The sequence below is a fragment of the Lithobates pipiens genome, unplaced genomic scaffold, assembly GCF_037356315.1.
Source record: "Lithobates pipiens isolate NorthernLeopardFrog02 unplaced genomic scaffold, aLitPip1_a1.2 Scaffold_10, whole genome shotgun sequence".
Classification (NCBI taxonomy): Eukaryota; Metazoa; Chordata; class Amphibia; order Anura; family Ranidae; genus Lithobates; species Lithobates pipiens.
This window is the reverse complement of record NW_027507686.1, coordinates 3,751,395-3,766,963: the sequence shown is the minus strand read 5'-3', so window position 1 is coordinate 3,766,963 and position 15,569 is coordinate 3,751,395. Positions and strand designations below refer to the sequence as shown.

The following is a 15,569-nucleotide window of genomic DNA, read 5'->3' as shown; positions in this document are numbered from 1 at the left end:
CGCAGTTTCACGGACGCAGTTATCAATTCTGATCATGTCTTCTCCTCTGCTTTCTTACAGGTAAATGTCTATCCATCTGTACGCTCTACTCTGCTGAACTGACATTACTGTAACATATTTGGTAAATGTCTTCTAATGTCATCGCTTTAAAATTTCTATATTTAAAGAGGAAGTAAACCCCTTCAAACCACTTTGACCTACAGGTAAGCCTAGATTAAGGCTTACCTGTAGGTCCAAGCAATATCTCCTAAACCTATATGGTTTAGGAGATATTTGCCCGAAAATGGGCACCGCTGTCTACGCAGGCGCGCTAAATGCGGCAAGTCCATCAGGGTTTACTTCCTCTTTAATGCTAGCTATAAAACAACCACACTACAATAGCAACATTACTGGTGATTGATTCTCAACCCCATTTGGCTTGAGTGATCAAGAGAGGTAATTAGCTTTACGACCCCAGCCTGTGTCTGGTCTGGTATTGGCCATCTTCTCTCTCATATTCAGGTGTCTCAAATCAGACCCTATGATGACCAATAGAGAAATGCATGCCCGCTCAGTCTCCCTATGAATTTAAAGCAGCCTATGGGGAGGCGCAGACAGGGGCAAGGTGCAGACATCATGATTTTTCAAGTGACAGCTGTCAGGTGGGATGTCTAACAGGGCCACCCACTCAGGGAAATTCTTACATTGTCTGTCCAGCACAAGTGTAAAGGCTTATATTAAAAACAATTTTTAAAAGGACAAGTTTACGTTTGGGAACGTGTTACACTTTCCACCTGATTTTAGGGTGGAACATGGAACATGTTCCCACTCTTGCAGCCACTACCCCCCGATTCCCTCCCTTCTGGTGACAGCGGCCCAGGGATCTTATCCCCATACCCGCTGTCACAATTTCAAGAGAGTGTGGCCATGCAGGGCTCTGGCCACATCATTTGCAGAGTTCTGTGACTGAATAGACTACAAGTACTGATTGCCTTTGAGCCTGACAGCTTGTAGTTCTCAATGAACGCAATGATCCTGGTGAACATGCTCGGAATTCATTGAATCCTCCTGCACTGTGCAGGAGCGGGACATGGCACTCACGATCTGCTGATCGCCCCTGCAATGCTTTGGACCTGCATAAAATGTACATTATTATTTAAAAAAATTTTTTAAGGGGGAACTTATCCTTTAACAAGCAGTAGTACCCCCCCCCCCCCCCCCATGCTGTGCATATACCACTAGAAGAAAATCGCCATCTTAGCCAGGAGTAACTCACTTACCTTCTTCTTCTGAGGGGACAGAGATCTGTTCCTGAGGCTGCATAGACGTTTGATCTGGCATTATAGACATTCCATCCATCAGCCCTTCAACTAGATCCATGATCTCATCATTAGCACACAGCTAGAAGGGAAAAGGGAGGCCAGAAACTTAAAGTGTAACTAAACCCGGGACCCTGCAGTCACTATATCTGGTCTGCCACAATACAGAGAACATGGAAATGCAATTATTTTAGTAAATATAAACTGCTAAATACCTTTTCTCATCAGAAGTACTGTATATAGCAGCCTTGAGATATCCATCAGTGTCTGGTTAAAGCTTGTAGGCATTTTCATTCTACTCTGACTGTCCTATGAGGCTGCAGGGCCACTGACCCTCTGCCTGGACAGTGCTAATTGGCTCTGTGCTGACCCAAAAAAAAAAAAAAGCACTCTAGCAATACACACCAAACTGAGCATGTGCAGAGTGACTCCAAAGGCTTTGTACTACCAGGAGATGGATTGGGGACAGAGGATCAGAGGTCAGGATCAAACAGCCTTTTTACACAATGAGGAGGATTAACCCCTCCATAGTGAGTATAACAAGCATGCTTTACTCCATATACGGACTGATAACAACACTTTAAAGCGGGGTTCCACCCTAAAGTGGAACTTCCACTCATTGGAACCCTCCCCCCTCCGGTGTCAGAGTTGGCACCTTTCAGGGGGGAGGGGGGTACAGATACCTGTCTAAGACAGGTATTTGCACCCACTTCCGGGCATAGACTCCCACGGGAGTCTATGCCTATTCCTGTCCCGACGCGCTGTCTGCTGGGACACACACGGGTCCCAGAGACAGCGCGGACGATTCCTATTGCGCTGCGCGACTTGCGCAGTAGGGAACCGGGAAGTGAAGCCGCAACTCTTCACTTCCTGATTTCCTCACCAAGAATGGCGGGAGCAGCAGCCGAGAGATCGATCGGCCTCGGCTGCTGACATCGCTGGATCCCGGGACAGGTGAGTGTCCATTTATTAAAAGTCAGCAGCTGCAGTACTTGTAGCTGCTGGCTTTTAATATTTTTTTTTTACAGTGAAATCCCTCTTTAAGCAGAGCTTCATCCATATTTTCAACTTCCCCTTATGATAATGTCCATCCGCAGTACAGTGGTAAATGGACAGTGTCTTTTTTTTATTTTTTATTATTTATAAACACCTTCTTTTAATGCAGTTTGCAGACACTTCTTGTCCCAGCCACCTAAACAACCACATCATTAAGCGATTCCTATTGACTCCTGGGATATGGGCGTCCTCTATCCCAGACGTTTTCAGGTAGCCCAATCTTGCGGTATTTTGAGACAGGAAATGATGCAACTGGGAGGAGTTGGGCAACATTTATTGAAGCAGAGGATCTGCCGAGAGGGTGGACAGGCTCTGATCGGGGATACTGTATTGAGCACTGTAAGTGGACACACTTGGCACTGTCTATGATGTGAGCACTGTGAACCAGCTGCACTGCACCCTTCAGATGCCCATACCCAAGATGGCCACAGCCAACATTTTATCATGGGCCAGTAATCTGGACAATTTGTAAAGTAAAGCACTTGAATTAAAATATTGACAAAATCCAAATATAGCTTCTCTTTAAAAAGGGAGTTGTAAAGGCAGAAGGTGCATTCAGTGCATTAAAAGGAGAAGTCGAGCCTGAGCTTGTTTGGCTGGGTTTCTCCTATGGGTCACAGGAGTGCAATTCGTTTTGCAATTCGTTTTGCACTCCAGTGACCCATTTTCAGCAGACATCTCTGCTGACGTCACCGATATCAGTCCAGGCACTGCGTCATCCCGACTCGGAGTCTGGATCCACCAGATGCCTGGACTGATGCCTGTCTCAGCCTCTCAGTGAGCTGCTGAGAGCCTGAGACGGCTGCTCCCTGTCCCCTCCACAGCTCGGCACTCCAATGAGCATGGAGGAGCAGAGCAATAGAGCTGCTGATTGACAGGCAGCAGCTCTCCTGCTAGGGAAACTGTGAGAACCAAGCCACCGGCGATGTTCGATGGCTCGGTTCTCAGTGCAGAGACACCAGGGGACAGATGCAACATCCACCTAGGCAAGTATTAATCTGCAATAACCCCCAAGACCCATACTTCTCTTTTAAGATAAAAAAAAAAGCCTTCTGTGTGCCGTAGCCCCCCTCAGCCCCCCTAATACTTACCCAAGGCCATCTTTATCCAGTGATGTTGCAGGAGTGTCTCAGCTGCCCGGGACACCCCTTCTCATTGACTAAGAAAGCAGCACAGTGCAATTGGCTCCCACTGATATTAATCAAAGTCAGCCAGACAGCCAATCAGGAGAAAAGGGGGACTGAACCGGGTTGGGGCTCCATGCCTAAATGGACACAGGGAGCTCTGAATCAGCTTGTGTGCCCCTATAGCAAGCCACCTGCTGTGGGGGCACTCAAAAGGAGGAAGAGGCCAGGAGCACAGAAGAGGGACTCAAGGAGAGGAGGATCGGGGCTGCTCTGTCCAAAAACATTTTCCAGAGCAGGTAAGAACATACATTTTATTATATATATATATATATATATATATATATATATATATATATATATATATATATATATATATATATATATATATATATATATATATTTTTTTTTTTTAGTTTAAGATTTTTTTAAGCAAGACTTTACAATCACTTCAAGGTTCTACGAGAGGCACAACTTTGTGATAAAAAAAAAAAAAAAAAGCGGCCACATTGTATCAGTCAGGTGAAAATAGCAATGTCAGCAGCTTTCAGCCCTAACAAAAAATGACTGAGAATTAGAAGGAAACAATGTCTTGCATTGTTATTCACAAGAAGACATCTTAAGGATTCTTTTAGATGCTCGCTCATTGCTTATCCATGAAGCACAATTGTAATCTAAACTGGCAGCACGGCGGCAGATCTCAGGACAACTCTAAGTGACAGCAGGAGCAGTGACAAAAAAAAAAAAAAAAAAGGTGAAAGTTGTAGGCAGATAAAGATTTTGATTCTCAGCTGTAGCTAGCTGATCTTACCCGCTGAAGCTGGGCATCCACCCTCCACAGACGTAGTGTCTGGTCCCGGGACCAGGTCACCAGCTGATAGTCCTTCTGTCCTGAAGGGAAAAAAAAGGTACACGCATGCAAAGTTACTGTTAAGAACACAAATTTATTAAATACCAATATCACAGGAGGAACTGGGCTGAAAGTGGTTGCAAATCCTTTACAGCTACTTTAAACTACAGGCAAGCCTATAATAAGCTGTGGCTACACTGAATATCTCCTAAACCTGCGCAGTTTAGGAGATATCCCTGTATTTGCCGACGTCATCGGCACATGCGCACTTTTTTTTTTTTAAAGTCAGCAGCTACAAATACTGCAGCTGTTGACTTTTAATAATTGGACACAGTCCAGCGAAGCGGGAGAAAGAAAGCATTCTAACTGTGGACACAGGGCACAGTGAAGCCACAGCCGGGCACCTGCTGCGCATGCGTGAGCGGCGTGCCGTGATTGGCCGCGCAGTTAGCTGGGACCTGTCACGTGTCCCCGATGACTGACAGGAGGGAGGTGGCAAAGCTGAGCCCTTCCTGCGCCAATGGGGAATTGATGTCACTAGCCCAGACAATGAAGGAGGCAGACTACAAGGGACCGCCTAGTAACAGGCATTTAGAGGCGAGTTAAAAAAAAAAAAAAACTAATTTCCAAATGTTTTATTTATTTTTAGGAATTGTAATGATTTTTTTTTTTTCTGTGGAACACCACTTTAAGCAAACTGAAGCAATGGCACAGTTGTACTGTGAAGTCATTGCGGCTCCGTCCAATCACAGTGCCAGAGCTGCGGTACCTGAAAGTAACCGCCCCGGGGAGATGTCGGCCGCCGGAGCAGTGAACAAAGAGCGCTGTGGGGGCTTTGATATCAGGTAAGTTATTCATAATGAGCTAGCATGCTAGCCTTAGAGTTTAGATAAGGGTTCAGCATACAAGAGGAGGCCTAATGAGATTAGTGGATGTGGGGGGACACCAGTGTACTGTGAAGACCAACCTTCTTTCTGCTTTCTCCAGTGGAATTCGAGGACCACATCGTCATGTCCCACAAAGATATGAACTGGGGAGTGAAGGTCAAAGACGTTCCAGAGTAGAAGACTATTCTCCCGCCGCAGCTGGGGGACCATAACCGTCACAAGGCCGTTGCTGAAGGGCTGAGACCAAAAATTTTTATTCATCAGGAGACACAAAGGGCATTTGTCAGCAGTATTCTCATACATAGGATACCCAAGAATAGTTTTTGGACATTTCTAAACAAAATACTTGTTCCTGGTCTGCATTTCAAAATGTATTAAAGCCAAAAGGCCCCAGAAAAATGGGGAATAAATGGTAATCAACATGTAAAAGTATATTTTAGGGACAAGTAGCTCAGGACTGCTGTGAAGGGTCCTCCATCTTGCAAAACATGGGGGCTAATCTTACCGTGTAGCGAGCCTTCCACACAGGAACTTGACAGGCCAGGACGCTGAAACATTTCCGGGGCTGCCGCCAATCCCAGAACTGCAAGGGGAAAAAAAAGCACCCACAAGTGTCAGCATCCAGGTGTCTGAGAAAAGGACAGTGTGTGTGTAGTGTGTGGTTGGTGTGTGCGCGTGTGGTGCGCGTGTGTGGTGGTGTGTGTGTAGTGGTGGTGGTGGTGTGTGTGTGTGTGTAGTGGTGGTGGTGTGTGTGTGTAGTGGTGGTGTGTGTATGTGTGTAGTGGTGGTGTGGTGGTGTGTGTATGTGTGTGGTGGTGGTGTGTGGTGTGTGTGTGTGTGTGTGTGTGTGTGGTGGTGGTGTGTGGTGGTGGTGTGTGGTGGTGGTGTGTGGTGGTGGTGGTGTGTGGTGGTGGTGTGTGGTGGTGGTGTGTGGTGGTGGTGGTGTGTGGTGGTGGTGTGTGGTGGTGCGTGTGTAAAGCGGAGCTCCACCCAAAAGGGGAAGCTCCACGTTAAAGATACGTCCCCCGCTCCTCTTGAACAATTTCCACTTTTAAAAAGCGGGGGGAGGGGAGGACGTACCCAACACGTGAACTGAAGTTGCTCTTCCTCCCGTCTGTCTTCTGGGACACTGAGAGGTCTCAGAAAACTGCATACACCATTCACGATTTGTGGGGCTACTTGCACATGTGCAGTGGGCACCTCACTGTGAAGCCGCAAACTGTCACAGCCAGGTGCCCATAATGAAGATGCTGGCACCGAGGAACGAAGACAGCGGGTGAGACCGATTGGGGTGAGAACACCGCTGGTTCCTGGGACAGGCGAGTGGCTATTTTTTTTATTTTTTTTTTTTAAAGTCAGCAGCTACAGTTTTTTGTAGCTATGGTCTTATTTTTTTCACAGGTGACTGGAGCTCCGCTTTAAAAGTATAACTAAAGACAAAAACTTTTTTTTTTTTCAGTCTTGGATGGAGTGGAGAGGGATTAGAACACCTGTCACTTTTTATTGCTGTCCGTGTCCCCATTAGGGAGATTCACCCTCTCCATTTCTCCTGTTTACCATTATCATTGAAAGTGAAATTGAATATTGAGTTGCCCTCGGAAAAGAGGGGACATCAATGGGGACATTGATCCTGGCGAGTCGCACGACCGCGCAATTGTCAGTTAAAGCGACACCGTGTGTATCGTTAAAAAAATAGCCTGGTCGTTAAAGGGGGCAAATCCTTCCGGTGCTTAAATGGTTAAGGCCGGGTTCACACTATTGCGAATTGGATGCGGGTTTTCCCCCGCATCCAATTTGCATAACAGGAGATTGTGAGCGCCTCCATGGAGCCGATTCACACATCTTTGCAGTGGGTGCGGTACAAATTGCACAGACGTCCTGATAAGTCTTCTGGTCCATTATAGGTCAAAATTCTGCCAAAAATTCGGGCAGAAATTGGACCCGAAAGGGTGAATGAAGACGCACCGGACCCCCTGCTGCGAGCCACTCCTTGCTCTAGTGTGATCCCAGCCTAAAAAGAGAAGTGTGGGATTTCAAAACAAATTATACTCACCTAGGTGAACGCAGCATCAGACAGAGAACCAAGGCCGATGATCGCTCAATCTGCAGTAAGCAGGGAGCGGTTAGTGTCAGTGCCCGGTTCTCTGCTCTGCCCTCCAGTGCTCACTGAAACACTGGGCTGTGGAGGGGGGCGGGAGCGGGCGGCTCAGGTTCTCAGTGACACACTGAGTGGCTGAGCCAGCTGCTGCTCAGGCACCTGGGTGGATCCAGACATTGAAGTCAGGATCCCTTCAGAGCCTAGCCTGGATAAGTGACATCAGCCGACAGTAGACTTTAGCCCGCTGTCAGGTAAATCTAGGTAACAGGAGAAGTAGGGCCAAAAGTAGCTTTGGCCCTTCTTCCACATTGAGAACATTATCCTACAGACCTACATTGGATCACAGTGAAGAACGGTCAATCTGACACTCAGCCTGCTCCAATTTTACAGCTGCCATACAAGGAGATCTGCTGGCACCATCCGAGATGACAAAAAAAAAGACAACTGAACAATCAACTTCAGCCAAAGTAGCTGGGTGGAAAATTGCCGGGTAAACAATGTCTCCATCCAGATGCAGGCACTGGTCAAGATATTCTTCCAGCCGCTGGTGACAGCTGTCTGAATACAAAAGCCAGCAGAGGAGATTTGTCCAATCCGCTCTGCTTAGCGTATAAAAGGGGGAATCCGCTGAATTTCCTTTGCTCAGAGGTCGGCCTTTATAGTCGCACTTCTACCAACCCACATTTATCCCTTTACTAAAAAGGTCAGGAGTGTGCCTAAAAACAAGCAGAGAATGTTACTCGCCCCTCCCGGGCAGATTACCTTCACAGAGTTGTCCTGGCTGGAAGTGGCCAGGATGTGCTCATTATCGGGATGCCAGTCCAGTCCATGGATTTTATATAAGTGGGCAGCGATGTACTCTACAGCAGTGCTTGGTCTCTGCAAAAAGAAAAACATTTCATCAAACCTCAAATTTTATGAAGATGACCTTGAAATTGAATGATTCTGCAAACAAAAGGTTCCAGGTGGGGAGGGGCAGTGAAGGAAAGGAAATATCTATTAATTGTTTGGAATCAAAAATGAACAGAAAATGCCGCTTTGTCCAGCACAGGTTTTCTGTAAGTACACCGTTTTCATACTGTGTTTAACCCCCTCCTGCCCAGCTGATTTAACCACTTGCTTACTGGGCACTCCCCCCCCCCCCCCCCCCGCCCAGGCCAATTCTCAGCTTTCAGCGCTGTCACTCTTTGAATGAAACGGTCATGCAACACTTTACCAATATGACATTTTTAGCATTTATTTTTTTTTAACACAAATTGAGCTTTTTTTTGGTGGTATTTAACCACTTGCCGACCAGCGCACGCCGATGTACGTCGACAGAATGGCACAGGCAGGCAAATGGGCGTACATGTACGTCCCTTTAAATTTGCCGCCCTGCCATCGGGAGCGCACCGCCGGCAGCGCGCTCCCGCGCTGGTCGGGACCCCCGTGAGTCCGGTCGCGGGACCCGCGGACTCGATCGCCGCGGGCATCACGGAGCGGGCATCTCACGGAGCGGCCGAATGAAGAAATGCCGTTGTAAACAGCATTTCTCCATTCTGCCTAGCAACTAGTGACGCTGATCTCTGCTCCATGTGATTGGAGCAGAGATCAGTGTTCACTAAATGAAAGCCCAACCCCCCTACAGTTAGTAACACACCCCTAGGAACACTTAACCCCTACACTGCCCCCTAGTGGTTAACCCTTTCACTGCCAGTGTCATTTACACAGGAATCGCTGCATTTATATAGCACTGATTACTGTATAAATGACAATGGTCCAAAAATGTGTCAAAAATGTCCGATGGGTCCCCCACAATGTCGCAGTCACAATAAAAAAAAAAAAAAAAAAAAAAAAAAAAAAAAAAAAAATCGCTGATCGCCGCCATTACTAGTAAAACAAAAAATAATAAAAAATTATTAATAAAAATGCTATAAAACTATCCCCTATTTTGTAAACGCTATAACTTTTGCGCAAATCAATCAATAATCGCTTATTGCGATTTTTTTTACCAAAAAATATGTAGAAGAATACGTATCGGCCTAAACTGAGGGGAAAAAATGTTTTTTTTTTTATATATTTTTGGGGGATATTTATTATAACAAAAAGTAAAAAATAATGCGTTTTTTCAAAATTGTCGCTCTATTTTTGTTTATAGCGCAAAAAATAAAAACCGCAGGGGTGATCAAATACCACCAAAAGAAAGCTCTATTTGTGGGAAAAAAAAGGGTGTCAATTTTGTTTGGGAGTCACGTCGCACGACCGCGCAATTGTCAGTTAAAGCGACGCAGTGCCAAATGGCAAAAAGTGGTCTGGTCTTTGACCAGCAAAATGGTCCGGTCTGAAAGTGGTTAATCACTGCTCAGGTTTTTTTTTTTTTTTTATAAAAAAAATAAAAAACAGTTTGTTATAAAATTTTGCAAACAGGTAATTTTTCTCCATCATTGATGTGTGCTGATGAGGCTGCACTGATGGGGGGGGGGGCGCTGAAAAGGATTGATAGGTGGCGCTGGCAGACACCGATTGGCAGCACTAATTGGCAACACTGGCAGGTGGCACTGGTGGGCACAGATGAGACAGCGGCTCTCCGTGTTCGGGATCGATGTCCCTCTGACAGAAGCTAGTGATCGCAGGGGGCGCCTAGACGTAGAGCTGGGTGATTTTCTCAAAAAAATTCACGATTCGAATCAAGATTTTTTTATTTTTTTTGGATGGACACCGCACTGGTCCTGATGAGCTGCAAGCAGGAGTTTTTTTAGGCGAGGCCGCGGCATCGGCCTAGTCCGCGGTGTCCGGCCTTGTGGACTATGCCAAAGCCGCGGCCTTGCCTACAAACTCCTGCCTGCAGCTCCTCAGGACCGGCGCGGCGTCCTGGTAAAAAATAAAAATATCTAAAAAAAAAAAATGATTTGCTGAAAATTTTAATAGATTTGACCTCTCAACTCAATTCAAGATTCAAATTGTTTTTCCCCAGCCCCACCTAGACGTACATGGACGCATAGCAATTAAAACCCGCGCTGTAGCTGTCTTTTGGTAATAGCGGAGGCAGGTTAATATGATTGCCGAGCAGGAGCCCCGTTATCCCATGGCCCCCGAATTAAGCGCTATGTGCACTGGACACAGCCGATGACAGATCACTGTAAAAAAATATAAAAAAAAAAAAAAAAAAAAGTTTATTTTGATTATTATAATACTGTCATCAATCAGTATCCCTGATCTCCGCAACTATTATATGATAACGTTGTACTGCACTGGCGACAGTATGTAAAGCATTCTTAAAAAAATAAAAATAAAATAATATATATATATTACAAAAATGTTAAAATTTTATTAATCCAAAAAAAATCTAACAAACGTAAAAAATTTTAATAAAAAAAAGAAAACAGTGGTGACGAAATATCAAAATAAAGCTCCATTTGTGTGAAAGAAAAAGGTTAAAGCGGAGGTCCACCCTAAAGTGGACCTCCGCTCATCGGAACCCTCCCCCCCTCCGGCGCCACAATTGGCACCTTTCAGGGGGGAGGGGGGGTACAGATACCTGTACAGTACAGGTATCTGCACCCACTTCCGGGATAGCTCTCTGCGGAAAGAGGCGTATATTACGCCCCTTTCCGCAAGTGCCCCGCTGCCTGCTGGGAAAACACACAGATCCCAGAGGCAGCGGGGACCGTCCTTATTGCGCAGCGCGGCTCGCGCATGCGCAGTAGGGAACCGGGAAATGAAGCCGAAAGGCTCCATTTCCTGATTCCCATACCCAAGATGGCGGCGGCAGCACCCGAGAAACGATCTACAGATCGGCTTCGGGTGCCGACATCGCGGGCGCGCTGGACGGGTAAGTGTCACTATTTTAAAAGTCAGCAGCTGCAGTATTTGTAGCTGCTGGCTTTTAAAAAAAAAAAACAAAAAAAAAAAAAAACAAAAAAAAAAAAACGCGGAGTCCCGGTGGACTCCCGCTTTAAAAATGTTATATGGGTACCATGTTACATGACCGCGTAATTGTCAAAGTGTGACAGCTCTGAAAGCTGAAATTTTTTCCTGGGCAGGAAGGGGGTGAAAGTGCCCGGTACTGAGGTGGTTTAAAAACATAAATAAAAAATAAATAAAAAAAAACACCTTTAGCTCCCACGTTGACAGTAAACCCGACAGCACACACAGATATCAGATTTTGCCACTTACCCTTCGATCCCAGATCCTAACATCTCCATCATGGCTTGTGGCCAGTAAATTCCCATTCTTTTTGTTCCACTTCACTTGGGAGGCACCGGCTATATGAGAAAACAAAATGATCATCTTTCCCAAGAGTCTGTGCAAATATAAAACTTCTGAGCACCGGATCATACATACAGCCCTGGACCAGCCCCCGGCTAAGATAGAACTTATGTTATAAACGGTCAATAGGCTGCTCAGGCACCAAGTATTATGTTGTGCTATCATGACCCCCCCCCCCCCCCCCATGTATCACAAAACGAAAGGGACACTTACCTACAGCTGACAAGGACACGGTTGGTTTCCTCGTATCCCTAAGAAGGAAACAGAATGCAATCAACAGGAATGAATGAGAGTCCGGTTCAGTTTTTACTAAATACATGAGAAGTTGTGTGAAATGTGGGCATGCTGGGGAAGAGTTTTAGGCTGGGTTCACACCATTGTGAATTGGGTGCGGGCGCAATATCAGGAGAATGTGATCAGCTCTCTATGGAGCTCTCTATGGAGCTGGTTCACATATCTCCGATGTGGATCCGATGAGAATTTGCACAGGAGCCCTGTGCGTCTCTGGGTCTTTTTCAGGTCCGAATTCAGGCTGAAATCAGACCTGAAACGGTGAACCGGGACGCACAGGACCCCCTGATGGGAGCTGCATCGGCATGCAGTGTGAACCCAGCCTTAATGAAGTGAACATATAGACCACAACCTATCTCAACTGAGCCAACAAAAGCATTTTATTATTCTCTTATAATGCAAACTACCTACGCTCATATATTTCATCATGCAGATATATTTCCTTGCAGATGTCCCTTAACCACTTCCCGACCGGCGCACGCCGATATACGTCGGCAGAATGGCACGGACAGGCAAATGGGCGTACAGGTACATCCCTTTAAAAAAAATGTAAAAAAAAATTGCTGATCGCCGCCATTACTAGTAAAAAATATATAATTATATAAAATGCCATAAAAAACTATCCCCTTTTTTTGTAAACTCTATAACTTTTGCGCAAACCAATCAATGATCGCTTATTGCGATTTCTTTTACCAAAAATATGTAGAAGAATACGTATCGGCCTGAACTGAGGAAAAAAAAAAGTTTTTTTTTTTTTTTGATCTACTTTTGGGGGATATTTATTATAGCAAAAATAATGCGTTTTTTTCAAAATTGTCGCTTTTTTTTTTTGTTTACAGCGCAAAAAATAAAAATCAGAGGTAAAAAAATACCACCAAAAGAAAGCTCTATTTGTGGGAAAGAAAAAGGACATCAATTTTATTTGTGTAGTGTTGCACGAATGTGCAATTGTCAGTTAAAGTAATGCAGTGCAGTACCAGAAAAAATGGCCTAGTCAGGGGGTGGGGGGTAAACCTTCCAGGGATGAAGTGGTTTGATGGGTGTTAGACAGAACAGGGAAAAAAAAAAAAGAGGAAACCCATCAACAGGGACACAGAATGACAAAAAAATAAAAATAAAAAGGGGGGGGGGGGGAATAGAAGCTCTGTAAATTTTACTGCTTGTGTCCACATGAGGGAGATTTCCTTTCACTTCCTGTTCAGGTAGAAAAGTGAACTCCCTATATAAGTAGCCATATAGCAAAGCAGTCTGGCACAGATGACAGGACTATGTGCATTTACAAATCTCTTGGCCGGTGTATTACTTTCTTTACACATACTGTGAGTGACTTGGTAACTGGTCGCGGGCCACAATGAGTGGAGCGGGCGGATGACAGGTTTGTGTCCACTCTGCATATGGAGAGCGGACACAGACACAGCCCACTCTACTCTATGGGCCCTTAAATCCTATCCGCCCAGGCGGAAGGGGGTGGATTTCCTTGTGTTTTTTTGTTTTTTTTTTTGTTTTTTAGCAGATCAGATTGGAGGTAGGCGGTGCACCTGCGGATCAGTTTGAAAGCAGCCCAGTAACCACTGCAGAACAGATATGCCCATATTAACTATCACTCTGCAGGAGCCGGCACTATACAGGAAGCATTGGCTTATGCGGCTCTGCTCCTCAGCTGCCTGCTTTCTCCAACGCCAGCTTCATTCACGACTGATCCGGGCTTTCCAACCAGCCATCTCAGAGCGGGAGGCCGCGGGCCACATCAGAAGGCTCCGCGGGCCACATGTGTCCCCCGGGCCACTGGTTGGGCCACCCCTGCTCTAAGTGTTTTAACTGCACTGTTTGACTAGAGCTTCCCTTTAATATCAGGCTAATAGCCAAGCAACTTGAGAACCACAGATTTTACCACCCCTCCCCAAGTATCTATTTTCCACTCCCCGTGAAACACAAAAGGGGTTCATGTTTTCCGGTGTGAACTTACTTGATATCCCAGATGTAAATGTACGTGTCGATGGAGCTGGTGACCAGAACATCCGGCTCAAACACTGACCAGTCCAGATCACTGCAGAGAAAAAAAAAAAAAAAAAAAGACACTAACTGATTTTACAGGGTCACTAAACTGCCATCATAAAAAACGATGAATAAATGGTGTATTCCATGCTGTCATCACTACGAGATTCCTTTTCTGCATTGTGCAAAAATCCTGGTTTATCCTGCTGCGCGCTATCTCCCCCTTCTGTCCATGTCCCCCAATTCAGATTTTGCAGCTGTGGTGGCAGCTCTGCACATGCTCAGTTTTCAGCGAGTTTCTATGCTCAACTTTTCCTGCCCCATCTGACTATAGCGGCACACATGTGGGCGTATACATAGTGGTAAATGGCAGCCCACTCCCTCCCTCCTCCTCCTCCATGCCCACTAACCAGCTAGTCGCAATGGGGGTGGGATATAACATGTATATTGATGGAGGCTTTATCTCCCTCTTTTTCCAAGACACAGGCTGGAGGGGGGCCCCTCCCCATGGTATTGCCCCCCCCCCCATGGTATTGGCACAAAATAATAAAGATTTGAATTCACATATATATTTGTTCGATAGTTGATTGATATTATTTATTTGTTCCCTCTGTATTCCAAAGGCTGTTTTTTTATATGTTGAACATGTGACTAGAAGCTGCTCCTGCTTTCGTTTCCCTGCAGACAGGCTGGGAGAGAGCGGGGTCATGTGACAGCTGGATGTCCATTAGGAAAAAGGGACTTAGATGTTTCTTCTTTTTTTATTTTATTAAAATAAATTAGAGAGCCGTCATCCACATACAGAAATAGAAGAGAGAATGTACATTACACAGCATGTGTTTAGTATCACCAAGTTAAAATGCAAATGCCGGGAAGATGAAAGAAAGAAGAGGAGATGAGGGATATGGGATTTACCAAGGGCAAATAGGCGCTTTCAATTTGCAAGGGAATTTTCCCCAGAGCTTAGCAAATCACCACATTTAACAGGCTCTGAGGAAAATTCCCTTTGCATAGTGCAACTTCCCATTGAAAATGAACAGCCAATTGACTAAACATGAGAATATATATTTTATTTATATATATATATATATATATATATATATATATATATATATATATATATATATATATATATATATATATATATATATATATATATAAATAATTTTTTTATTATTTTGATTTATTTATTTTTTTGCAGAAACCATACAGAATAAAATGGTGTTTTTTGCAATATTGTATGTCACACTGTATTTGCGCAGCGGTCTTTCAAAAGCAATTATTTTTTTTTTAAATACACTTTAAGGAATAAAAATAAAAAACAGTAAGGTTAGCCCAATTGTTTATTTTTGTCTAATGTGAAAGATGATGTTACCCTGCGAGAATCGTGATCTTTATTCTAAGCAAAAAAATAATAAATTGTGATTCTCATTTTAGCCAAATATGGGGAAGCTCTAAAACAAGAGAGACATTTTTAAATCAAAGCGTTTCCACAAACCTGATAACACGAGTGTGTCCCTGCAGGGATGTGGCGATGTCCCCCGTCCCATCCTTCCACTGGTACAGGTCCACCCGCTGGTTACTCTAATGAAGACAAGGAAGATACAGCGACTGATGAAGAATGAGCAGCTTTTATTTTATTTTTTGGGAAGTCCAACAGTATGAAACCCCCCAATGTATGTGCTTCACATTATTGCAAAATAACAATAATAAAGAATGAAT

At 44.8% G+C, this 15,569-nt stretch overlaps 1 protein-coding gene across 2 annotated transcripts in view; it reads right to left on the bottom strand.

Annotated features, from left to right (window-relative positions):
• WDR59 (WD repeat domain 59) overlaps positions 1-15,431 on the bottom strand; it is a gene marked incomplete at its 5' end in the record, with an annotated part of 58,262 nt that extends 42,831 nt beyond the window's left edge. For both annotated transcript variants that reach the window (XM_077451124.1, XM_077451132.1), the window contains 9 exon segments: positions 1,260-1,380; positions 4,290-4,369; positions 5,296-5,452; positions 5,721-5,798; positions 8,076-8,192; positions 11,469-11,557; positions 11,775-11,812; positions 13,819-13,899; positions 15,346-15,431. In XM_077451124.1, coding sequence (XP_077307250.1) covers positions 1,260-1,380; positions 4,290-4,369; positions 5,296-5,452; positions 5,721-5,798; positions 8,076-8,192; positions 11,469-11,557; positions 11,775-11,812; positions 13,819-13,899; positions 15,346-15,431 — 847 coding nt within the window.
• Positions 15,432-15,569: the final 138 nt, after the last annotated feature.